At 36.1% G+C, this 27,500-nt stretch overlaps 1 protein-coding gene across 2 annotated transcripts in view; it reads left to right on the forward strand.

Moving 5' to 3' along the window:
- LOC115232500 (receptor-type tyrosine-protein phosphatase kappa-like) overlaps positions 1-27,500 on the forward strand; it is a 56,096-nt gene that overhangs the window by 21,553 nt on the left and 7,043 nt on the right. For both annotated transcript variants that reach the window (XM_029802403.2, XM_029802402.2), the window contains exons 2-11: positions 3,806-3,949; positions 5,298-5,435; positions 7,015-7,135; positions 8,170-8,381; positions 11,004-11,279; positions 14,826-15,119; positions 18,588-18,808; positions 19,664-19,837; positions 22,043-23,539; positions 26,574-27,500. The exon at positions 26,574-27,500 is cut by the window's right edge and continues 111 nt beyond it. In XM_029802403.2, coding sequence (XP_029658263.1) covers positions 3,806-3,949; positions 5,298-5,435; positions 7,015-7,135; positions 8,170-8,381; positions 11,004-11,279; positions 14,826-15,119; positions 18,588-18,808; positions 19,664-19,837; positions 22,043-23,539; positions 26,574-27,500 — 4,004 coding nt within the window. The remainder of the gene's footprint in view (positions 1-3,805; positions 3,950-5,297; positions 5,436-7,014; positions 7,136-8,169; positions 8,382-11,003; positions 11,280-14,825; positions 15,120-18,587; positions 18,809-19,663; positions 19,838-22,042; positions 23,540-26,573) is intronic.

The following is a 27,500-nucleotide window of genomic DNA, read 5'->3' on the forward strand; positions in this document are numbered from 1 at the left end:
GACAAATAACACAAGGAAAATTCCCCTTCTTCAGTTTCATCTACTCTGCGTTTCGAAGGTGAAGGCGATACGCATCTTCGATAGAAACTTTCCTTCCCGCGAAAAGCAAATTAAATAAAATTTGAGATCTTTTTGCGGAGGGGTAAAAATGGTAACAAAAACAGGACAGTAACGACAGTACAAAATATAAACAGCAAAAGACAGGACAAGGAGAATAACAAGACAAGAAGGGCTGTTAAGCCGAACGAGATAAAGTATTACGAACGCTATTTTTGAGAACGGCGAAGGATTAACAGAAAATGCCGTCAACACTTCAAGGAAGCCAGGTCAGAAAGACAGTAGCAGAGCTCTCGTCGCGGGTCAACGACGGGAGGGAGGAGGAGCAAGAGAAAGGGAGAGAAAAAAAGGGAATAGTTGTGAGGAAACCAGAAAGAATGAATAATGAGAGAGAGAGAGAGAGAGAGAGAGAGAGAGAGAGAGAGACAGTAGGGTAGGAGAAAAGGAAACCAGAAAGAATGAAGGCTGAGAAAGGGAGGGGACAGAAAGGTCAAGAGTATATATATATTATATATATATATATATATATATATATATATATATATATATATATATATATATATATATATATATATATATATGTATGCGTGTGTGTATATTTGTATGTAGGTATGTATTCTGCATATTCATGTCTTTGCATGTTCATGTGTGTGTGTATTTGTGTGTGCATGTTTGAGTATGTCTATGTGTATGGGTTTGTGTGACTACGTCTGTTATGTATGGATGTGTCTCCATATGTGTCCTTCTGTGTGCGTGTGTGTGCGCGCGCGCGTGACGTGCGTGTGTGTGTGTGTATATGGTCATGTGTTTCAGTCTTCATTTGTGTATGTATGTGTGTTTGTGCTTGTCTGTCCGTATTACCTATGTACTTATATATCTAGTTATCTATCTGTTCACTTACATAACCATTAACCTACATATATACATATGTATACGTCTACATAACAGCCTACAAACAACCCTACCTGCGTATATATATATATATATATAGAGAGAGAGAGAGAGAGAGAGATAGATAGATAGATAGATAGATAGATAGATAGATAGATAGATAGATAGATAGATAGATAGATAGATAGATAGATAGATAGATAGATAGATAGATAGATAGATAGATAGATAGATAGATAGATATATTAAAAGGAAAGGGAAACAAAACCAAGGCAGGACGAGCGTCTCAGGTCATTTAGAATATTTAATTAGAATAAGGTGAATCAAAAAGAAATAGAAGAATGTCTTACAGTTGTTTCCGAGATATCCTAGGTAATGGGTCGACACCACACTACACTGGGTATTCCGTCATCAGAGACAAAGTGTGTATGCAGGAAAGTTCCAGACAGAGAATAGCAGTACATAGAAGTACTAGATCTAAAGATAGAAGAATAATAAGATCAGGGGTGCATGATTAAAATCGTCATATGAGGCAGAAGTTACATCAACACTAGATGATAATGCAACCGAAAAGAACTACGTCGGGCTATGTGAAGGCAACTTCAAAAATCGCCATGCTAAACACATATATTACTTTCGGTACAGAGACAAAAGTAAAGCCACTTAGTCGGCTAGCCATGTATTGAGTTTGAAGTGTAACGCCACACCACATACAGTGGGAAATATTTTTAAAATTCACACCATACATCAGTGGATTAAAAAGAAAATAAGCTATGCGTAGCTAAAAGATCACAGTTACTTTTCAGATCTAAGCACTCCATCGCACAACTGAATTCTAGATTTGAAATTTACAGCGAATGTAAACATATGGTTAAGTTCCTGTTGGCGAATTGAAAAATACTACCCTTTTAGAATTGAGCAGCAGTACCCCAGACACCAGGCTATATAACCTAATGACTTTACGGTCAAAGGGGACATAACCCTAACTCCCCTCACTTTTTCTTTTTTCGTTTTCCGGTGTTTTCAACCTCCCACCATTCACATCAACTTTCTTCTCGCATTTTCTCGTATTTTCTCTTAGCTTATCGTCCTGTTTTAGCTCGTTATGCCATGTTGGCAGAGCTTAAGAATTGTGTCAAAGAACCAGATGTGTTATAAAATGCTTTCTGAGTTGTTTTCATCGCATGAAATTATTAGTAGCTCGTAAAATATGTACTGTGTTTATTAAATTATATTTATCTTTCACCAGATGATGTACTATTTCTGCTGACATTCCCTTCAAGGCACAGTATACTATATGTGCGCGCGCGCGTATGTGTGTATGTATTTGCGTGCGCGTGTGTGTAGTTAACGTCATGCGAATTTTATAAACTTGCGAGAGAATGTGAAATATCAATAATTCATTTTGGAATAGTATAACTCGAAGCAAACACACATAAAGATTTAAACAATACCATGTAGATGTTGGTATTTAAAAAGTTTTCATGATAAACACATTATCTTTATTACATTTCATAATAAACACATATCGTTTTATATAACCCTGATGAAGCGATGTTATTCAAGAATTCAGAGTGAAAACTTCTCATAGAAGAAACAGTTGTAAGATAACGTAAGCGATTACGTAATTCCTGTTCTTTTGTTACTCATATGCATAACGTATTGAGCTTCTAACAACTGGTTATTAGTATTACTATGCCTAAGTAAAATTGTCACAAACATACACACATCCTCCCACACATGCATACGCACGCACAGACACACACACACACAAACATAAAATAAATTAAGAAAATCCGACTATACTCTTCTCTTTCTTTTTTTCTTTTTACTTGTTTCAGTCATTTGACTGCGGCCATGCTGGAGCACCGCCTTTAGTCGAGCAAATCGACCCCGGGACTTATTCTTTGTAAGCCCAGTACTTATTCTATCGGTCTCTTTTGCCGAACCGCTAAGTGACGGGGACGTAAACACACCAGCATCGGTTGTCAAGCAATGCTAGGGGAACAAACACAGACACACAAACATATTCACACACACTTATATATATATATACATATATACGACAGGCTTCTTTCAGTTTCCGTCTACCAAATCCACTCACAAGGCATTGGTCGGCCCGGGGCTATAGCAGAAGACACTTGCCCAAGATGCCACGCAGTGGGACTGAACCCGGAACCATTTGGTTGGTTAGCAAGCTACTTACCAAACAGCCACTCCTGCGCCTGTTTTAATTCACTGGTATACAATATAATCTGAGTGTGTGTGTGTGTGTCTGTGTGCGAGCGTTTGTGCATGTGTGTATGCGTGTGTGTGTGTGTGGTGTGTGTGTGTGTGTGTGTGTGTGTGTGTGTGTGTGTGTGTGTGTGTTTGTGTGTGTGCATACATGGCAGGAGTTCGTCATTGAATTGCATTGACTCAGAAGAGGGAAGCATCCACCGCAAATCAGGCGTACTGATGCATTTACTCGGCATCGAAGTCAGAGTCCAAGCTGCAGGCGTGACAGCGGCAGAGAAATTGTGAGAAAGGCTGGCAGAGGCAATTTATAGTGGGGCGGGGGAGAAGTCGAGATGAGAATGAGAGTCTGTAACCCGTGGTGAAAAAATGCAAGGTGCCAATAGAGACAGAAATATGCGTGGAATGCATTATGAACTTACTAGGGCAACATTATTGCATCACTAACGCGCACACACACACACTTATATATTTACCAAATTTTCATTAATACATACGTATCATATATCTAATGCCTCATTATTTTTGTTACGATAGTCAGCAAAATCTCGTGTTCAGTTTTTTTCATCTCGGACGACATTTAACATTTAAATGTAACCTTTTGCTCATGTCTCACCTCCAGCAAACACGTGTCCCGAAGGAAAGTTTGGAGATAAGTGTCAGCTAACGTGCCATTGTTTCAACGGTGATAAAGTCTGTGATGCCACTGGTTGCAGTGATTCCCTTTGTAGACAAGGCTACAGGAATGCACCAGATTGTCAGACAGGTAAGTTATTTATTAATATTTTGTCCGTTTATTTATTAGAAATCCATTATATTATTACACCTGCAGGTAATCCCTTAAGTATACATTGATTGATGTTTATTATATCTCTCGAAATTCTAGATCAAATTCAACAATTCAATTTAATATTCCATAACTTATTTTATCGAAACCTGTAAAGATAATATATAAAGTTGCTTCATTGAAACCCTAAATAAAGTAATTCATTTGATGTTGGGTCCTTGGTGATGAGTTTAACATAGAGTGAAGCCTTTACAAGAAGCCTGTTACCAGGACCATGGCAGCCATGAGACAATTTGAGGATTTGGGTCTGATATCAAGTACTGGAGTGGTTCCTATTAATTCGTAGAAGAAGGCGACCTCAATATTAGAAGCTGCTAGCAAAACCACTCGTCAATTTTAACAGTGCCGCTGCTACATTCAGCAATGAATTACTCCTTCTTTGCAACACTTACAATAGCGAGGTGAAGTCGGCCATTTGAGAAATGTCTTGGGAGTATGTACAACACTGTACCGGTAACAAAATACGAAGCGCTAGCTTCTTGAAAAATTGTCCGTTAAGCTGCCAAGTCAATGTCTAAGCTCTGTGTTCAGACATAACTGAAAAAAAAAATAGTATATGAATGACGACAACAAAACACTTCTATACATGCTTCATTGAAGAGGCAATGATTTGAGTTCCTATAGCAGTTGACAATTCGATACAGCAAAGTAATGGATTGTGAACATGTTCCATAATGTTCATGATCTGTTCTTAAACATTTATCACCGAAAATATTTGGAAAAGATAAGAATAAGATATATCTTATAATCAAAATACATGCCGGATGTGGGTATTGATCAATTTATACATATTAAACGACATTGTATGCGAAGAAATAATTAAGGAAGCTAATTGAAGAGCACTTTTTAAAATACATTCTATTGTATTGAGACTGGTTTTATGTTGTTTGTTATGAATCGATACAAAACCGCTCGACAGAAAGTAATGCATTTCTCATGTAAACGATATCATACCCTGGGGTGCGACCAGATTATCATATTTGATCCAAGAACCACATCCGGAAAACAATAACAACAACAACGATGATGATGATGAGAAGATAATGATGTTGATGAAACACAAATAAATAAATATCAATATGCAGGACATTATCGGCCTTAATTGCTAATCTATATATTTCGCAAAAGTCATTAACTAAGTCATTCAAATCTTGTTTATTACTCACAGTTTCTTTCTTGCTAAAATTAGACATTGTTTTTGCCATCAGATCATTACAACAAATGCTGTTTGTATATCTTGATTCCTTTTATTTATTTACATTCTTAGTGTGTTCTCCGGGTAGATTTGGTCAAAGCTGTTTATTTTTATGTCACTGCCCAGAAAACGATTTCTGTGATCCTGTAAATGGTAACTGCCGTTCGGGTCGATGTCATCGAAATTGGTATGGTAGAGGCTGTCAGACACGTAAGTCAATAACTACATATCACTCCCTACGATACTTTTATAAAACACTTCATATTCTCTTATTATATAAAATAAAGTCTATCTCGAGGCCTAGACCTCAATTGGCCTGTTACCCGGTTTTCAAGATGACTATCTGACCGAAATCACAACATCCCCCCACCCCGCTGACAGGGACGCCAGTCCATCACATTTAATGCTGAACTGAGTGACGCAACGCGAACTTTTTGCTCAAGAACGCAACACATTGCCCGGGAATCGAAATGCCGATCGTGAGTCCAGTATCATAACCACTAGGCCACGCACTTTCACAGATATTACATATTTTATTTCTTTACTGCCCAGAAGGGGCTAAACACAGAGGGGAAAACAAGAATAGACAAAGGGATTAAGTCGATTACATCGATCCCAGTGCGTAACTGGTACTTAATTTATCGACCCCGAAAGGATGAAAGGCAAAGTTGACTTCGGCGGAATTTGAAATCAGCAGATATTACATATTTGAATATAAAGTGTTTTATAATAACGTCATTTTATGAGTATATTGCTGGCATATCTATGGCGATGTCTTGCAAACAACTTGCACATGAAAGTGCTACCAATCGTGTACTCCGCACACCGGAACCCAGCAAGTGTATGGGGGTCATCAGGAGAGAATGCGCGCCGTTTTGAGGCCTACCTCTCGACGGCATCAATGCCTCCCCCCACACACACACACACACTGATATGAGGCCCTGCTTGCTAGATCAACTGGTTATCAAATAAAGCTCAATATTTCTCTAACCATCGCTCATCGTCTCTTTCTAACCAAATCCAGTGGCTAGCCTTCTCCACTGTAGTCATGGTGGTATTTACTTTACAATGAGTTAGACCTAACGATAACAACAGTCGTATATTTGCTGTAAATTTGGTGTTTATGCTATAAGTATTTCTTCTAACATCGAAAGAATCTTGCTTTCTTCTGAGTTAGTCACGTTCATAGCTGTTATTCAAATAATTGTTCGGGAGATCAATGACGAAAGTATCAATTCTTCTTTTGATTTGTCTATATATTTCAGAACGTGTTTCTCGCTCCTGATCACAAATATCCGTGGCCGTCTCGTATATTTTTATACATAGTTGCCTATGGTTACACCATCTAATGCAGCCATCCTTTCTAAGATGATAGGAAATGGTATGAAAGAGATTTACCAGTTATTTTAGCCGGTCGATCGGCCACGTAGAAGGTACCTCAGTGGTTCATCTTGTTATAGGAGATGACAGCGGACTTAACTGCGTTTTGACGAGGGGCTGACAATGCCTTTTATTCTTCCAGGATCGATAATAAGTATCATTTATGCCATGTGGTCGATCCAATAACGTTCTCCTTCAAATTCGAGACATTCTGCTATGTTATCATCATTGCTATAGGCGGTGTGTTGTCTCAGTAACAATGAATAAACTCATGTTATAAGTTTTTTTTTATTTCTACGACTGTGATGCTGTGACTAAAAACGTTTCATACTTTACTGAAGAAGTTTCTTTTACTTTCAAACGTTTTAAATAATTATAAAGTTACCTAATCACTTTCATTCCCTTATAGAGTTGTCAACTCTTGTCAATCCTCCCACTGCTAAGGTTTTGGACTGTCACACAGTTTCGGTTTCATGGAATGCCTGGAATTATGATTCGGACCTAGGCTCTACATCCGTATCCTTTTATTCGTACGTACAACATATTTTTACCGTCTGTAAATGCACTAAATGAATGATACATTAGGCATTTCATACGCACAAATAACCCAGGACTACGATTTAAATATCTTTTGTCTCATAGTTATTCTGTCTTTATTTTTTTATTTTTAATGGTCATGCATTATTTTTCTTGATCTATTTCCATTTTCAATTGAATAAACATTACCATGTTACAAACTAAAATAATTTTCCATGCTATTACTGATTCAAATGAGCTTTAAATGAACATTATACATTCCTTAAATTCTTTAACTGAAGTAGCTAAATGAAATTCAGATGTTTTTACCTGGGCAATCCTCTTATAGAGACTACAGATAACCCGAACCAGCAGAATATCAGATAGCTACTTAAAGGATTAGTGATCCGTATTGTGCCTCACTTCTTCTGTTAAAATACTTAACTATCAACAATCGAGTGCAGCAGCTTAACTCATGATCAGCTCTCCGTAGCTCTATGTAATTAATTCAAGTGGAATATTTCACCATAGTAAGCAGTGGTAGCACTGTAGGAAATGTACAAGTATTTCGTTAACAAAATACCACTGGATGAAAATGCTACTTCTCAGTGCTCGGTGTCTTCTCTAAGGGAAATTTATCTCTCATTTACCTAATACTGGGATTGTACACTGGTCTCAAGGATCTTTGTAACTCAAAACATTCACTTTTAAATAATTTGTGCATAACTAAAATTGCAAATTTAGGGCTATGTTCTCTTTAATAGTCCTACTTAATAATAGAATACAGCTGATTCTGTTTCGTTATTCTACAGGAATACAAAAGCAAAATCAACTTGTATGGAATATAAATTCAAAATGTTACACACTAAACAAGATAGAGATTCTCATATCTTATTCTTTAAATGGACCTTATCCATAAAGAGGGAGACTGAAGAGTGACATCGCTCCTTAGTCTTCCCTTATTACCAAATTGCTCGTTTGAGCATTATTTTACTATTTAACATGTTGTCGTCATTGTTACAGTAATGATTTGCTTTGTTTTTATAAGGCTGAAAATGCGCAGCAAATCTGATGTAAACTGGATAAACAAAAAAGATGTACTTCAAAACGAAAACATCTCTAAATACACTGTAAACGTCACAGGTTTGACTGAGAATTCCCTCTATCAATTCCGGATTGATGTCATCTCTTCATCGAAAAAATTTAATATCAGCGGGCCAATAGGTGTCCCGACACCATTCATCTTCGTACTGTGTTCAGGTGAGTGTTTTTAATATTGGCAAAACAGGAAAACGTGCTTTAATTAAAATACTTGCTGTATACAAATTTTATATTCAATTAAGAGAAGCTTGACGTAGTACCAGTAAAAAGTCAAAGAAGACTGCAAGTTTATCTAAGAGTTGCAGTATACTGATGAATGAATATTTTTCAATCAGCTTGATAGTCTAGCACTGTCCTAAATATCTGAGTACTTCCTTGTACATATTTGAAATGAACTATTTTATGACCCTGGATACGTAACCCAATATTCAGAATGTAATTTTGACAATGTTTAATGTGTGAAGTCGCCAAGACAAAAGCTTCAGAAAGTTCTGAGTTCTATTGTGCTGAACGTGTGTTTATGCGAACTATTTCTATGATAACTACAGTAATTATTTATGAGAGCTGTCAATGTAGATTAAATTATAAAGTTTCCATTGAAGGATGTTTTTGAAGTTTATAGAAACCGTGCATGATTGTCATGAGTTATTTAAGTTGTATATGGGTGATGCCTGTCTGCGAAAGTTTAAGGAGGTATGAAGAATGGTATCACCTACATAACAATATGTTTGTTTGTAGTAACATAACCAAACCTTGGAATAAACCCCACTCAGCTAAGCTCTTGGAGTCAGAGAGTAGAGCATGTAGTGATAAGAGCCCAATCAACTCATGATGCAAAGGTGCAGTCTTACTGCAAATGCCTAATCTAGTAATTGATTAAACACTTAGGGTTCATAGGTAGACAACTTTGTTAGATTGTTTGTTAATGATCTCTTGTATTGATAGCTAGAGTTTTTCTCCAATGTTCTTAGCTAGAGAATTTTCTTTCTTAGACTCGTCTGACTCGTCCAGTTTGATACCACCATTTAGTCACTGGGTGCCTTTAGTGTTGTTTACTTTGCTGCAAGCATCCAGGCCACAACCCTCGGTTGTCTCCCTGTCCACATTTTTCCTGCTGACATTGACCTTCAGATGTATGGGCTGGGCATTGGGAAATTTTTATGTAAATACTTGGGAACAAAGGGGGTTTAGCTACAGATGTATCTGTGCAGTTTTTAATTTTTGTCTCCTATTTAGATATTGACATAAAAAAATATGTAGTGTTATGGTAAAGCACTTGTTAGACAAAATCACGGTAATTATAATAATAATTAACTTCAAAATGTGAATATTTAAGCAAATTATAAACAATAAACAAAAGTATAATTATCAAAATCAAGAGTATTTTGACATACAATAAAGACAACCACTGCACCTGTAGTATTAGGTAATGTCCTAATAAGCACATGCACATACACACATACTCATATCCACATACTCGTTTTTGGTATGTGTGTTTGTAAAGGTGGTGTACTTTACTAAATCGTAGTAAGAAGGTACTGAAAAAGTGCTAATAAAATAAAGAGGATAACAATCAAACAAGTTTGAGAAATGCTAAATTCATCAATCTCATCTATTTAAGAGTACCTACAAAGATAACTGGAATTAACACTCTTCTCATGACTTACTTAAAAGAAATTGTATTGGCTCTTGCCACAGTTTCCACTTTAATAATAATTCTTTGTTGTATTTTTAACAGATTATCCGCAGTTCTTTTAAACACCTTTTATATCTCAGCTCAGCTAATCACATTAGATGCTCTTGGACCGCTGACTCCTCTAAATAATCGGAGGCTTAAATTATATTTTATCTTTGTTTTTTGTCTTGTACGCTTTCGGCTTAATTATCAGAGTGATTGTAAAGACTTTCTCAATTGTCACAGTGTCATACTGCCATACTACTAGAACTAGATTCGCCTCTGAGCCGGGCCTAATTAATGACTTTCATGTTATTGGACCCGCTCCTTATTTTATAAAATAAGGACAATTGCAGTTGCTTTTGAGTCTCCTTCCCCGTTTCTGGCTGTTACAGAGAGCTCTAAATGTTGTCTGTCCGGTCAGTAAATTAGAATTATTCCATTTGATCATTATTAACTAAACTGATCATATGATTAGCTACAAAATGGGAAACAAATCTGCTAACCAGAACTATACATCAGAAACCTTCCATGAACAGCTAATGAGTGTATGAATGTAATTAGAAACATTGCGACATTACTTCAGTCGTATCTCTCTCTTCATGCCATGTCATGGGTATCGAATTCCTCGACGGGCATCGTAGGAGCGCCATCGTGATATACAACGTCTTGAGTACTTTTTAGACGTAGCATAGCTCTTCTTCCTCCAGATCTAAATAAACTTGATTTTTTTTCCCGGAGAGCAAGAAACAGACGGAAAGAAAGAGTTGGAGAAGGATCGACTCGAGTATAAGATTCCTGATTTATTTATCGAATACAAATGAATGAAAGGCACAGTTTACCTCAGAGGGATGTGAACTCAAATTTCTAGGATCAAAAACGATGACTGCCAAACAATTTATCCACCATTCTGACAACTCAGCCAACTGCCCGTTTATATTTCTTCGTATACAATAAGTACCTATCATTTCCTTTCTTTTACCACGGGTACTTCATAATGGCATTTCTGTTATTTTGTTTTCTCCGTTTTTTTTTTATATAAAATTTAACTTAAAAGAAATAAAATGTTTTCTCTTTTACTTCTCTCTTTCTAAATGCGCTTTTAGCGTTGGTGGATAAAACTCTGCAGACTATAAATACAACAGATGACGGCAACATCGAAATCTTCCTTCACAAGAAATACCAGAGCACTGTTAAAGTGAGCTATGAAGAGACTGGTATTGGAGATTGTGATGATATTTCAGCAAATGTATCCAGCATTACATTTGATTCAAACTTCGTTGTGTTAAATACCAGCTTATGGCGACATTATACAATTACTGTGGAAATTATGTCTCCCTATAACTTACATTACGTCGAATCAGTACTAACTGCCGAAATGGGTAAGTGAATTGGCTATAACACTGGTCAACTTTTTTTTAGCGCCAAAGTAATTAGACTGACTTTAAAGTAAGTTTGGATGCTAATACTAAATATGACATCAATTTTGCTAGATTGGTCCTTGCCTCTTTACAAAACCAGAAGCCCCATATTTGAGGATTCACCTTTTGAGCCCTTGTCAGTTTTATAATATGAAGAAGTTGTTGAATTGATTTTTTTAAAGTATTAGGTCGTCTAGTTTATTTTACATTTACTGATGGAATTAAAAACACATTTTAGTTCTATCTTAAAACGTCAGAAATTATTGACACAAAAATTGAACCACAAATGGTAACACTAAAAGTCATGAAAACCAAACTCAAAATATTTTATGGCATCAATAATTGTGTACTAGACAATACAATAATATTGGCTAAACTTTTTGAAAATCCTAAAACCCATACCTATGTTTTGTGGACAACCTCTGCCACCCTAATTTTAGTAAGAGATTAAATGAAACAAGAATTGTTTTAGGGAGAAAATTCGTTTGAAAATAGTTAATGCCTTATTTTAAATAAAAATAATTCATTATTATTTTTTTACACACATTATTTCGCAGAACCTCAGAATTTTTAACGGAGCGCTGAAGTGGGGTCCTCAGAAATCACTTTGCGAAATACTGGATTAGAATACGCCGTAAAAGAAACTAGAGGCTTCAGCTATCATACCTATGGCCTGGTTACACGATATACAAGTAGACATCAATGGAAAATTCTCCTTACACTTACCTAAACACTTACCTAAACACCGAACACGTTTAATTTACTTTTTACAAATGATTACTCGTTGTATTTGGAGATTTCATACAACAGTTTTTGTACTTTGAAAAATCCAATTTTTCAAGGCTGCTTCAAAAATATTTTGCTATGTAATCGGTTGTGTGTTTAAAAAGTTCGTTTTCCCATTACGCAGCTACGGATTCAGACACACTGCGTGACGTTTTGAATAAATGTCTTCTACTATAGCCACGGGCCAACAAAAGCTTTATGACTGAATTTTGTAGACGGAAACTGAAAGAAGACCCTTCGTACACACGCATATGAATGTGTCTGTCTGAGATGTGTGTGTGTGTGGTGTGTGTGTGTGTGTGTGTGTGTGTGTGTGTATGTGTGTGTGTGTGTGTGTACCTATGTGTATCTGAGTCTACTGAACTTTATAGCATGACAGCTATAAATGAGCATCATTATAATATTAGTGGTTTCATTTGTTTCCAGTCTTATGTAAAAACATGTCTAACCATAGAGAAGTATTTCCTTGCTTGGAAACAGGTGAGGGTTGGCAGCAAAAAGGACTGTTCGTTTATAGAAAAGCTACCTTCGAAAATTCCGTCTAACTCATGTAATGCAAAGAAAAGTAGACGTTAAAGACGGTAATGATGATGATGATTGTGGATATTAATTTTAAATTTATCGCATCATAAACATTACCCTTTTTGCTGTCTTAACCTTATCTCACCAAAATACATACCCTTTTCACTGACTTTCACACGATATAACCAACAGTAATTTATTATTCGTTTCTAGGGATGTGTTAAAGAAATCCTAATCGCATGGGATTAGATAACGTGTCACATTAAAATAGATATGACCTCATTTGTTTCATACAATAGATTTGACTTGAGTGTTTTTCGCACGTACATACATGCCCATTCTTATATACATGCGGAATTCAAGAAATTTCTGTTTATAATAGCAACAGCAACAATACGTACCTAGGTATATATGTGTGTGTGCATGTATATATATATATATGTGTGTGTGTGTGTGTGTGTGTGTGTGTGTGTGTGTGTGTGTGTGTGTGTGTGTGTGCCACCTAAATGTGGATAACCCTTGAGGGTCGATGGGTTGTAGCCCCAGGAAGACATCTCCTCCAGCTGGCTATTGACACACTATCTGTGCCCTATCAGTATTTGCAAAAGGAAGTCATCGTTCCCATCCCCAACCTGACGTGATACACACGGACCCGAGTTTCTGAGTATAGACCCGTCATCAGCATGTGACAGCCATCGCTTGGCGATGGGAAGTGGTTCTCAATGCAAATATATATACTTTTTCCAGTGACGAAAAGTCACTGACCTCAAAAAAGTGGCTAACCATTAAGGGTTGGCCACATTTTGGTGGCAAATATACTTCACGATGTCGTGAAGCAACTGTTTATAACTGACTCAGAGATTTATTATTGCATGATTCCACTTTTTCATGGTCCATTTATCCAGATTTCGCCTAATGGGATCCTTTTCCTCTGTGATCTAAGAGGGACAATGTTAAATAGAGCAGGGCCATAAAAGAAAAGAAATTGTGTTGCAGTGTATTTATGTGTTGTGATCCTGAATTGGGTAGGGGACATATGGCCCGTGGTCCTAGCCTTGGATGAATTCTGAAACAAATGTTGAGGTCGTTTGGACAATGCTGGTGGTGTATTCTCCACATCGTACAAATGATGTATCGCTCAGGGCGGTGCTGGAGAGAATAGAGTTTCAATGCTTTAAGGCAGTCCTAATAATAAAGATCAGTCATATTTTCTTTTGTATGGGGAGACCACAGTGGGCAGCAGTATTCGAAATGTGGCCGTAAAAAGGAGGAGAAAATAGGAATGCTGACACTTTGTTCTCTGGACCGGAAGGCTCTTAGGATCCAGGAGCTCATCCTACGTGCTATATCGACCTTATTGTTGATGTGGGCACTCCAGCTGAGATTGTTGTCGACAATTACTCCTAGGTCTATATATATATATATATATATTATATATATATATATTATATATATATATATATATATATATATATATATATAGATAGATAGATAGAGAGAGAGAGAGAGAGAGAGAGAGAGAGAGAGAGAGATAGATGATAGATAGATAGATAGATAGATAGATAGATAGATAGATGATAGATAGATAGATAGATGCCAGGCTATGGAACAGAACCAGAAACTAAATTGTTCCGAAGCTAACTTCTGAACCACACAAGCTCTGTAGATTTACTTTCGATATAAAGTCGATATCTGCTATCTTTGAAGCACATTTTCAGTCCTTAACCCTGATGAATAACGAGGTTGGTTATATCTACATTTCTGTGTTGCTGTCATTCCCAGAAAATTGATTTTTGAGGCTTCTCTTTAGTTATATACAACTTTCTGTAAATACATTGTCGATCCCTGAATGAATAATGGACATAATATTTTGTAGATTAGTATAGTCAATTCCGCTTAAGTGCGTTGCATTGGAGAACGAAATTATCATCTGAATTTGCAATTAAGCGGAATCAACTGTACATCTAATTTTTTATTTCTATTTTGTCTTAATTCAATTCATCATTTTAATTCATTTAAAAAAAAGGTATGCGCTTTAGCAGAACTGACTGAAGTGCATCTAATTTTTATGAATTTTTATTCATCAACAGCAAAAAATTATTTTGGCAGTAATAATCAATTTCCTTTTAATTTGAGTCTACCTTCTTGTCTATGATAAAACTTATGTGTTTTAAATTTGAAAACACTTTGTTTCTGCAGTGCCAACAGGAAAAATAAAAGATGTCAGAATAATAAGTCTATCAGCAAATCACGTGACCATTGAATGGGACAATTTACCTTGCGCTGAAAGAGGCGGCGTTCTCATTCGATACGAAATTGTTATTCAATCACATGACATAGCAGCAGCACATTCAACTTTGAAGACGAAATACCAGTTTTTGGTTATTCCTGATTTAAAACCGTTCACAAAATACGGTATTAGTATTCGGTATGTGAACTCAGTAGGAGCCGGAGGTTTCAGCGAAGAACTAAAATTTCAGACGTTACAAACAAGTAAGAGTTTATTTATGTACAGTTAGACGGCATGTGTGTAGAATCGTTAGCACGCCGGGCGAAATGTTTAGCTATATTGCATCCATCCTTACGCTCTGGGTTCAAATCCCGCCGAGGTCAATTTTGTCTTTCAGCCTTTTGTGGTCGATAAAATAAGTACCAATTGAGCACTGGAGTCGATGTAATTGACAACTATTCTTGGGTATGAGTATTAAAAAAATCTGCATCCCTCTGTTGAGCCAGTGTGGAAGAATTGGCTCATCAAACCAGTATGAGGTGGAGAGAACATGCTAAAGCCTTCGTCCTGAAGTGGACTGAACATGGGCAATCTAATCCATGTTAGCGAAACAGTTGCTTAAAAAAAAAATAAAGTAGAAGGTCAAATACCTTAGTGTATCTCGACTCAGGTTCAACTCTCAAGATGTTCTAAGTGCAGATTCAACAAAGATCACATCAAGCTTTTATTCCTTCTCGATTTTTGAAGTAGCATCTACCAATATAAAAAAAACTCTTCCTAGATATCAATATTTACGCCGGCTGAAGTTACAGGATCCACAAATTGCCTCCACAATACCAGGTTGCATCAAAAGTTTTTCCATATTTCAAATTTTAATTAATAGTACAATCAAATAACATATGAAAAGCGTTTATTCATCGAAATATGTCCCACCATATTCCATTGTCTGTTGTCATCGTTGTGCTAGAATCTCAATTCCACGCTTACACCATTTGGCTGGTTTAGAAGCAAAAGACTCCCTGCGCCCATTTTCCTCCTCATCCACATTATTGAACCTACATACGTGTAGGAAATGAGCCATGGCTAAGAAAAGATAGTGCACGTCTTCGACTGCCAAATGCCGGGTAACGGGCTTTCAAAACATCATACGCTCATTGCAGTTATTGAGCATAAAGTTAGTGTTCACAGCATTACTATTTGCGACAAGTGCAACACACCCTCGAGATTCCAACAAACACACAACATGACCTGTTCAAACCGCCCTTGTTTGACAACAGGTTCTGAAGCCTGGCCGGGACGCGAAAGTTTTTTTTCCCACGAGAGTTATGAACTTATTTGCATACAATCAATCAGAGCTCAACTATCAAACTAATTTATGAGCGTATAGCAAGTGATAGACGATAAGATAAGGTCACTTGGGTAAGGAATGACCATGCTTTTTTCTATTTTAATAATGCTTGTTGTTCTTGTTTCAACCATGGCTGCCTATGCGTAGTTATTTGTGTGGTTGTTTACTTTTAAAACAGTAAGGGGAGAGGGTTGCTAGCACATCACCCTCTACCCACATTTTTCCCATCCACGTCTTCACCATATGGGACCCTAACAAAATCCGATAATAGGTATAAATGCAAATATATCTAATTACTTGTCTCCTAAAATCAGAAATAACTTGGTGATCGGTCAACTTACAGCATCGTTCTTCGACTTGAGTTTACTTGATAGAGTGTGTTTTACCGAGAGATTGGTTGTTTTTTTAACACATTCACGAATGTTATGACAACAAGGTCAAGGTAACCTCTGATTGGCTATATGCAAATGAGTTCATTAATGGGGTCCGGAACTCCCGTGGGGAAAAATTTCGCGGCCGGGACGAAGCCACTGATCTCTCTAATTAGGATTGCGAAAATAGATTCATTTTTCACCCCTAGTCATAATTCGACGACAAAACGGGCATCTCGAGGATTTGCCAGCAATTGTTTGTAAATGTTCACGTGTCATTATACAGGTGTCGATTGATGGTGTTTTGTGAAGAACCAAGTCTGCCGACAATGTACGAGTTCTTGTGCTCGGATGTTCAACCATTTCAAGGCCTCATTATCCACAATAGATCTCCGTAATCTTGGCTTCTCATCGAGGCTGGTGTCACCTTCTTGGAACGTTTGAACCAGTTTTGTGCCACATGTTCGTTGACAGTTCCTGGTCTTTCCACATCATTTATTTCTTTTGCCGCTGCTTTTGCACTTAGTCCTTTTCCCCATAGGTAGCATAAAATGGCTCTAATAGCGATTTTTCACTGCTCATTATCAGAGCTGTGAACTAAAGACTAAACAATTCAGTAGCAATTGGACAAGTTGTATCAAATTAACAATGTTATACGGAGATACAAGTTGCCAAAAATCATCAGTGAAAATCCGAAAAAAACTTTGGACTTAATCTGGTAGATTGTGCATGATTAACTAAGAGGCAGGTCAGTTGTATATTGCATTTTGCACTACTTTGTGTCGATAATAAAGACTTAGCAACTCTCTACGGCTGAGTTTAGCTTCAACTTTTGCAATTATCAATGCATTCTATATCATGGACCCTGGCGAGTTGTAAAGAGTAGATTATGAACGATTTGTTTGTAAAATTCACATTACATGTCAGTTTACTGAAATGAAGGGTATAAACTTGGCCTCTCGTTTTGGTGGCATATGAATCATTTACTCCCTAAGCAAATAAGGAACAATATATTTAGCAGATAAAGGAAGAATAGCATCAGCTTGTACAAGACACCCGTCTGTCATACCTTTTCCAGCGAAACATTCGTCAATGTTATAGTGTTACTGCTGCTTACAGCAACGAGTTATTTCTACCCTCCAGCACCTATATACACCAAGTTAGAGTGGAGTATTTAAGAGAAGAGTTAAGAAACCAATAATACAACAAAACGCAGTTGTTCACTCTATTTTTATCCAATAATTCTATCAGCTCAGCAATCTGTAATGTCTAATCCTTTATGCTATATTTTTCAATATTTTCTTTCTGTCAATATAATCGACTTGTCACTTCCCCACTCCGAAACTGCTGGCCTTCTGCCAAAATTTGAAACCAATGTTTAACCCGTTAGCATTTAAACCGGCCACATCAGGCCTAAATATTCCACCTACTGCATGTTCAAACCAGCCAAATCCAGCCTCTCACACCTACTCTACTATGTCAATTTTAAAATATACAAACACACCATCGAAATCTTGAAGCTACGAGACAGTGCATGATTAATAGAAAACAATGTGAATAAATAAGCATTACATTTGACAGAGTAACATGAATGCTAAAGGGTTAAGGCAAACAGCTGGCAGAACTACGTTCTGAGTTCAAATTCCGCCGAGGTCGACTTTGCCTTTCATCCTTTCGGGGTCGATAAATTAAGTACCAGTTACGCACTGGGGTCGATGTAATCGACTTAATCCCTTTGTCTGTCTTTGTTTGTCCCCTCTATGTTTAGCCCCTTGTGGGCAATAAAGAAATAAGAACCATTAGCACGCCGGGCAAAATGCTTAGCGGCATTTCGTCCATCTCCATGTTCTGGGTTCAAATGCCGCCGAGGTCATCTTTGTCTCTCATCCTTTCGGAGTCAATAAAATCAGTTAAGCACTAGGGTCGACTTGACTGATTTAGCTCCTATCCTGAATTTGCTGCCTTTGTGCTAAAATTTGAAACCAATCTTCCTTTTCTGTCAATTCTTTCAGTTCCAGATGCTCCCTTACTGAGTGACATAATTACGAAAGAGAGAGGGGCAACAGTGACATGGAAACGAAGTAAACATCCAAATGGTATATTAACCGTGTACATGGTAAGATGCATCCAAACAACCGATCCTACTCAAGTAATAGATATCATTCATCCGGCTTCAAAAGATGCTGCAGTTACCTTCTATGGTTTACAACCATATACTAATTATTCAGTAAAGGTATATAGTAAACATGTTCTTCAGCCTTAATTTTAACCTAGAAGTTATTATCTCCCCTCTAGTGATAGATTCACAACGTGTATATATTAAACATATCAATGAATAGTAATTTCTAAAGTAGAAATTATTCGCTCATTACCTGTCCATTTCGTTTTACTTTTTGTGGGAATTTTTCTGACTCATGTCACAAATAGTGCAGCTACCTTTGAGGAAGAATATATCACAAAGATCTATGTAGTTTAGTAACATACTGAATCTTTATATTATAGTTACCTATCACTATATATTATGTAGTAAATAATTTATATATTATGCTATATAGTAGAGTATTATTTCTGCATTCCACTGAGTCTCAAATTTATATGTAAATAATCACAAACAAAATACATTTTCAGTACTCATCATTATAGATCTCATCACCCAAAAAGAATATATGTTAAGGAAGAGTTTTATTTTTTTAAGGTTACAATATCTCAGAAGTTTAAAAGTGAAAACATAGCAACTACGAATAAATCCATTATTATTTAGCCTTTCATCCTACAAACTCTATGCAATTTTAATTAAAACACTATTGTACATTAGGCTTTGCCATTTAATAAAAATAAATACTATCGTAGATTGTCTCTAAAGAGTGGGAAACTTCTAATAATTTTTTCTACTTTTGGCACAAGGCAAGTAAATTTGAAGGAAGGAGGGAAACGATTACGTCGACTTCAGTGATCAACTGGACTTAATTTATCGGCTCCGAAAGGATGAAAGGCGAAGTAAAATGCAAATAATAATAACTATTATGTGTAGCGCCAATGTATATTCTAAGTTACGTTGCTTTTAACAGGAAATGTTTTATTTCTGCAGATAAGAGCCAGTACTGACATTGGATGGGGGAATTTTTCTGATTCAATGACTACCATGACTAAAGAGAGCATCCCTGGTCCTGCACTCAACTTATTGGCGCATTACCACAATGAATGCATTGCTTTATCATGGGAACCTCCAGAAAAACCAAATGGTATCATCATATCATATAAGGTATATTCCAACGAAAGTGGTTTATAGTTATTTATATGATGAGCTTTGACGTGTATTTCAAAGTTTCATTGCAATATTTAACTAAACGAAATTTTATTTGACCTGACTTACCACAATTTATAGGAAATTTCTTCATGTGCGAAGTTGTGTCCTTCACTAATGTATTTAAATCAATTTTTTCAAGGCTTTCTCTGTTCGATGTTTGCATATATATATATATATATATAGGCGTAGGAGTGGCTGTGTGGTAAGTAGCTTGCTTACGAACCACATGGTTCTTGGTTCAGTCCCACTGAGTGGCACATTGGGCAAGCGTCTTCTACTAGCCTCAGGCAGACCAAAGCCTTGTAAATGGATTTAGTAGACGGAAATTGAAAGAAGCTCGTCGTATATATGTATATATATGTGTGTGTTTATGTGTCTGTGTTTGTCTCCCCAACATCGCTTGACAACCGTTTACGTCCCCGTAACTTAGCGGTTCGGCAAAAGAAAATAATACTTACAAAGAATAAGTCCTAGGGTTGATTTTCTCGACTAAAGGCAATGCTCCAGCATGGCCACAGTTAAATGACTGAAACAAGTAAAAGAGAGTAAAGAGAGTATATATATATATAATATATATATATATATATATATATATACTCGTGAATATTCCATATGAATATGCTACAGTATTCATATATCTGTAACTGAGAAAGTGACACATATGAGTTGCGGATATTAATAATTTTCATTTAGGATCTTTTCCCTTTGAACGGCGGATCGAGTTTTGTAACTAAACACTTTCAAACTTCGGACACTGGTAGAATGTGTCATATAAAACATCTCTTACTCTTAGTGTTGTTGAGAAAAGTTTATATTTTCAAAGTTATTTCGCTGTCGTATTTCGGTAATTTCAACCAATCAATGACGTGTATTCAGCTGAATAAAATTACTGTTGTCAACAACAACAATCGGCGGTGCATATTTCGTTTGTCACTGTTATTTATGACACCGTTCGTGCATTTGTTCTGATCTTAGCTTTAGGGTTTTAGGGTTGGTGTTGGGGTTAGGATTTTAGGGTTAGGGTTTTAGGGTTGGTTTCAAATTTGGCACAAGGCCAGCAATTTCAAGGGAGTGAGTAAGTCGGTTACATCGACCCCAGTGCTCAACTGGTACTTACTTCATCCACCCCAAAAGGATGAAAGGCAACGCTGATCTTGGCAGAATTTGAATTCAGAACGTAAAAACGGACGAATTGTCGCTAAGTATTTTGTTCGCCGTGCTAACGATTCTGCCGGCTCCTCGCCTTAAATCCGTCTAATTACATTACATATTTGTACATGTTTGGCAAGTGACTTGATCCGTGAACATATTTTGAAACTGAACTAATTACATCGTATAAGAACCATCTTATAAGGACACACAAAACTGTTATACTCGTCTTGAGGTGCCAAAATTTTCGTTGCATCTCTAACGCAGACGAAAATGTTGACGCCTCAAGTAATGAACACAAAGTGAATATAACAGCTTACATGGCTACTGCAAACTGCATTTGCTATAATAATCATAATTTCAGTTATATATTAAAGAAAATAAATTAGATTTAATTTTAAGAAACTTATCTCTTTCATTGTTACACATATTCATACGTCGCGAGAATATAATTTATAATACATCTGAATTTGAGCATCTGCGCCTATAGTTTCGCTACTTTTCTTTGGAATTTAATAGCAGGGACAATAATAGTGGTAGGTTACATAGGCAAGAACAGATTGAAACTGAACGGATTCAGAGAGAGAGAGAGAGAGAGAGAGAGAGAGAGAGAGAGAGAGAGAGAGAGAGAGAGATCTGAGCTTACTCTTTAATGAGGTGAAATGACAAGTGGATATTAAAACACAATCACTTACGGCTTACAGGGAACTTAATTCTCTTCTCTATAGAACATTGAAATAGAATGCTGAAAAAAGAGGATACTACGTTGTACCGATTTTAATTTACTTAGCTATGCCTTGTCTAATTCACTTTAATATGATATATTGTATCTCATTCAGTAATTCAGTATCCTGAGTTCACAGAAGGAAGCAATAGTATCACTTAAATGCTGAAATCACTTTAGTAGAAATTGGATAGGTCCTATGCATGGTTTAACGAAATATAAATATCTATACAAAAATTCTATTTAATATTTTTTTTTAATTAATCTATATTTTATGTATTCATCAGCTTATTACAAAAGAGTTGTTTTCCTACACGCGCATCAACCAAGAACCTCTACAGTCAAGCCTAACACTTGGAAATATAACTAGTTACCGTCATTGTAAATTATTACCAGCTACACTGTACGGAATAGAGATTGCAGCATCTACATCGATTGGAACAGGAGAAGCCGGAGTTACTGGCTCATACTGGACCGAGATCAAAACACCACCGGCTCCACTTCATCCTATTTTAACCGGCTTCACTGATACATTGATTGAAGTAATTCTACGGCCTTCAGCGATTTTTACAGGGCCTATCAGTTGGTATGATATTAGAGTCCATAAAATGGATAATATTGAAAAATGCACTGAAGATGTTAATGACTATAAGACAGTAAAACAACCACCAGGTACTCTTGTAGCAAAACTCACACCGATGTATCTTGATGCCCCGATTAATTTCAAAGTTGGTGACAGCAAGATATACGGTGGTGTAGTGAATCCACCCCTTTCAAACAATAGCTGTTACCAAATATTCTACATTTTATATAGTAGCTTAAATAATGTTACAAAATTTAATTTCTCGAGCACAAAAGGGGCTACGAAATCAATCGTGCCAACTCCTCCTCTGGGACTTGCTGCTATTCTTATACCAGTTTTTATACTTTTGATTGTTATTGTTGCAATATTGTTATTTTTCCTTTACCGAAAATACAGATGGTGTAAACCTTCACCGAAAGAAATCTTCACAATTAAGACTGAAGATTATGTCCTTCCAGAAAACACCAATGATCTAGAGAAACACTGGACTTCCATTCGTTCTTTAAATGAACGAAGACATTTAGTAATTCATGATGATTTGCCGAACGGTAAACACCACTCATCGTTATATAAAAATGGAGATATTGTAAATCTAGAAAGAGAGGAATCAGACAAAATGTCCCAGTTTTTAAGTTTCCGTGAAGAATATGATGCTTTGAATAACTATTACGCAGAAACATCTCCGGACATATCAAATTTTAAAGAGGCCTGCAAAAAAGAAAACACTTGTTTGAACCGTTTCCCGCAAAAACTGCCCTATGATAGAAACCGTGTTATTTTAACACCAGATACGTGTTCAAATAATACCTACATCAATGCTAGTTATATATGTGATAAGACGGCGAGGCAATATAAATACATTGCAGCACAGAGTCCGTTTAACAAAGAAACTGTTTGCGACTTCTGGAGACTCATCTATCAACATAAAGTTAAAATAGTGGTTATGTTAACAAAACATGTTGAAGAAAACGTGTTGAAATGCTCCAAGTATTTTCCACAATTAACAGGAGAACACTTCAGGCTCGAAATATTTAATATGAAGATAATTACAGTACAAACCTACGCTGATTACAGCATCACAACGATTAATGTCGGTGTTGGAAATGAAATTGTACAGGAAGTGTGTATTTTTGAGTTTTTCTCGTGGCCAGAAAGTATTACCTCGCGAAATGCTGTTCCTTTGTTAGAAATGCATCAAAAGGTATGGGAATTTTATTTATATTGACTTTCATTTTTTTTTTCATATATTTAGTTGTCTTTTTTCCCCCACTTCTGCTTTCTTAATATTTTTCTTTCTGTACACATCAAATCTAAGAGTACACAAATCTTTGAGTATCACCAGCAAAACAGCGAACATCAAGGTGCACGAGGTACAAATTGTAAGCCGAAGTGTGTTATCAATTCCCGGTTGAATTTATTTTGCTTGCGCCACTAAAGTGTTTGTGAAATGCATTAATGACCCAATTTTGTACTCTCGTTTCTTAAAGCGTATAGCATTTGTGTCAAGGGAGAAAGGAATATGACTAAACATTGTTAGTTTATCAAACAAACGTAATCGTCAGCCGCTTGACGGGAAATTCTATCTAAATAGCCTTTTATTAAATATCTCTGTAATTGGGCGTAGATGCTACTGCATGATAAGAAGTTTACTTCTCATTTATATGTTTCCTGGTTCAGTTCCACTGCGTGGAATCTTAGGCAAGTGTCTTCTATTATAACCCGGGTCGACCAAAGCTTTGTGAGTGGATTTGGTAGACAGAAACTAAATTTTGTAGATTGTTTTGACAATATAGATTAAAATTACGAAGAGAGAAAATATCTAACTGAATGTCTTATCGTTTATACCATCTTAGTTTCAACTTTGCTAATATATATTTTGCTCTTCATTTCTTCAACATCTCTAAAAAAAGAAAAGTACCGCAATGTACCGATCATTCATTTTTTTCTTTATAGATTTTTTTTGTTTTACACTTTTGAGAAGAATGGCTAATATAGTTTAGACCAGTGCTCCGCAACCTTTTTTCATTTGTGGTACATTTATATCCTTCTCAAAATTCGGCGGCACGCCTGAACTAAAAATATAGCTAAAAGTATAGAGAAAAAATTATATTCAAGTAACACTGCGGCACACCTAGCCGCGGCATACCGGTCGCGGAGCACTGGTTTAGACCATCTTTTAGATTGTTTTCGAAATCATTTCTTATAACTGAAACTACAATATTTCATTCTCCAAATAACACTAACTCTGATAGTCCACCAAGTGGACGGCTATGCAAGATTGTTATAGTTCTTTAGCCCTTGGTCACCTCTGATCAAGCACACTTATGGTGAAAGGCATTTCAGCCATGATCAGCTTGTTCTTCATATCTATCGACGACTAAATTGGGCAGTATGTCTCCTCTTTCTTCAAGATGGCGAATTATGATTAATTTGACAGAATCTAACCGCTTTTTCTAGCTTGTCATCCGCTTACATAGAGTTTTTTTGTTGTTGTTTTTTTTGGCTTATCTGTACAAGGATTTTGTCTCATGTGAAAAGTTTTATTCATATTTAGTAACTACTATAACTGTCTTGACGTGTTATATCTTTGTCTGCCGATAGGTAGAAATCTAATAATTCACAGGATACACACAGAACAGCGAGAATCGAAACAATAAAGAACCCGTTCTTAATACGTTCTGGCAAGTTTGAACGTGAATACCTGATCGATGTTGTATTTCATCTACAGAAAACACCTCTTCCCTTTAGAAACTATGTATTTAATACACATGATCCACCGGTGTACTGGAGCTTTGAGTCAACACAGTGTTTCGATCTTATTTTGTGCCTTCTCGGTCAAAGACCCATCGCAGACCGATGAATCAAACGAGAGCGCGAGCTCTTGTTTATAGTCTCCTAACACCGGTGAATCACCTCGTCTAAAAAGGAGATGTTCTCGGTTGACGAAAAACATTCACGGTTAAATCCGCCAGAATGTATTAAGAATGAACAGATATGTTAGAAGTCTTTTCTATAGAAATCCTATTAATGATATAACACAGTTTTAGCGAAATTTTCTTGAGCAAATTTTGTTCTCTGTGTTTTTAGCAATATCTTAATTAAACACTATGATCGGGTCTGTATTTTATACTATTAATTAAACGTTAAATAATTAAACATATCTTGTTAATTAAAATTGAAGATTATAAAGTTTCCATTTTCTCTTTAGTAATCGATTTTGATATATGATTATGTTTCTTATTTTGAAATCTGAATCTGTTAAAACTTAGTTTGAAGAATTACTGGCATTAAACCGAATTACCTATATTCAATAAGCTACTGAAGCTTCTCTTTTCAGTAGTATTTATTAGTATTTACCATTAAATAGAACGATTTAAAACGGTTAAAGAATTTTCCAAACATAATTCCTTTTTAGAATATAACAATTTTTGTTTTTCTCTATATTTTTATCAATATTCGTCGTATTTTTCCAAGACAGTTTACTAAAATTTATGGAACCCCGAATATATCGCTCTTCTCCTATAATATAATCTCACACATGATCTTATCTTATCCTGTCTCATGAACGATATTCAGATTACTGTTTTGTTTTGTTTTTCATCTCGTCATTCATACTTCGTAATAAGCATTTTACCCAGTCCTTGCTTTTGGGTATTCGATCTCTTAGGAATCCCTTCCAATGCATTTATACTAGCCAAATCTTAACATACAACTCTTCCTACAGTACATTAATTCTAAAACAATTATGTCCTTCCTCGATAATATTAGGGATGCAGAGGTGTTGTGTGTTAATTATCCCCTTCTTGAACTTGTAAGTGGAAAATATTTAGTCTCTTATTATTTTTATCAGAATTTAAACTTTCTCGGTTACCTCTTGAAAGGACTTATCTCAAAGTCAACAGCAGTTTTATATTTCATTTTAAGGGATCCATCTTTATTCTTTGAATTCGAATCTCTTTAAAAGAAATAACACCGCATTTCGACATTATGCTTAGCATTATGGTGTTACGTTAACTTGCAATTTCAATAATCCACTTTGTAATTAGATTAATCACCTGGGTAGATACAAGTCAAACAAGAAATTCGCATATTTTTTGTTAAACTTAGGAATGTCTGAAATCTTCACATAATGATGTTATTAATTTTATCCTTATTTTTAATGCATCTCATGTTAAAACTATAAGGGTTTTTTAAATTTCATTTTTCACTACTACTGATAAAATTATGTTTTTCAGATAAGTCGTGTTTTCACTGAAAACACGAGCCCAATTCTAGTGCACTGTGGCACGGGCATCAACCGGACTGGTACTTTTATCATTATTGATATCCTGCTAGAAGAATATAGACAGAAGAGAAGTATAAATTTATTCAATGTCATAAAGAATATACGAAAATCTATGAATTTCACGTTGAGACCTTATGCCTATTTCCTCTTCGTATATGATGCTGTTTTTGAAATGTATCAAGATAGATATGACTTTAATGTAACTTATGAAAATATAAACCCACAATATTTAGAACAGTTTTTACAAATTCAGTTTGATAACTTGTGCCGATTTATTCCGAAAATCGATGACGATCAATATATTGCGGGACGTTTGCAGATAAATAAAAGTAAAAATCGTTTTTTGGCGATACTTCCTCCTGAAAACTTCCGACCAATATTACGGTCTGCAAAAGGTGCCTACATTAATGCAGTCTTCCTCGATGGATGCAGTCGTAAAAATCATTACATACTGACACAAACTCCAATGAAGGAGACACTTGGTGACTTTTGGCAATTAATATATGAATACAATGTTAGAACTATTGTCATGATGGATAATAATATCAAAAACGACACGTGTGTCTCTTACTGGAAAATGTCTACCGGTGGTAGTACGTTATGGAGCACAGAGCATTTCGATGTTGAAATCGGAAATCGGATTGTCGATTATGATTCAATATTGGAACAGTTTCAATTGAAAGTAACAAAACCTGGAAAAGAAAGTGTGCGAAAGATTCGACTTTATCGATATCAAAATTGGAAAGGTCCTAATTTTATACCAGTCTGTCGAGACTATATTCTTTATCTTATCCAGCATGTAGCTGAATGGCAAAGTACAAATAATCATAAACCAATTGTAGTCCATTGCAAAGATGGCGCTACAAACAGCGGCTTA

The sequence above is a fragment of the Octopus sinensis genome, linkage group LG2, assembly GCF_006345805.1.
Source record: "Octopus sinensis linkage group LG2, ASM634580v1, whole genome shotgun sequence".
In the NCBI taxonomy this organism is placed as follows: Eukaryota; Metazoa; Mollusca; class Cephalopoda; order Octopoda; family Octopodidae; genus Octopus; species Octopus sinensis.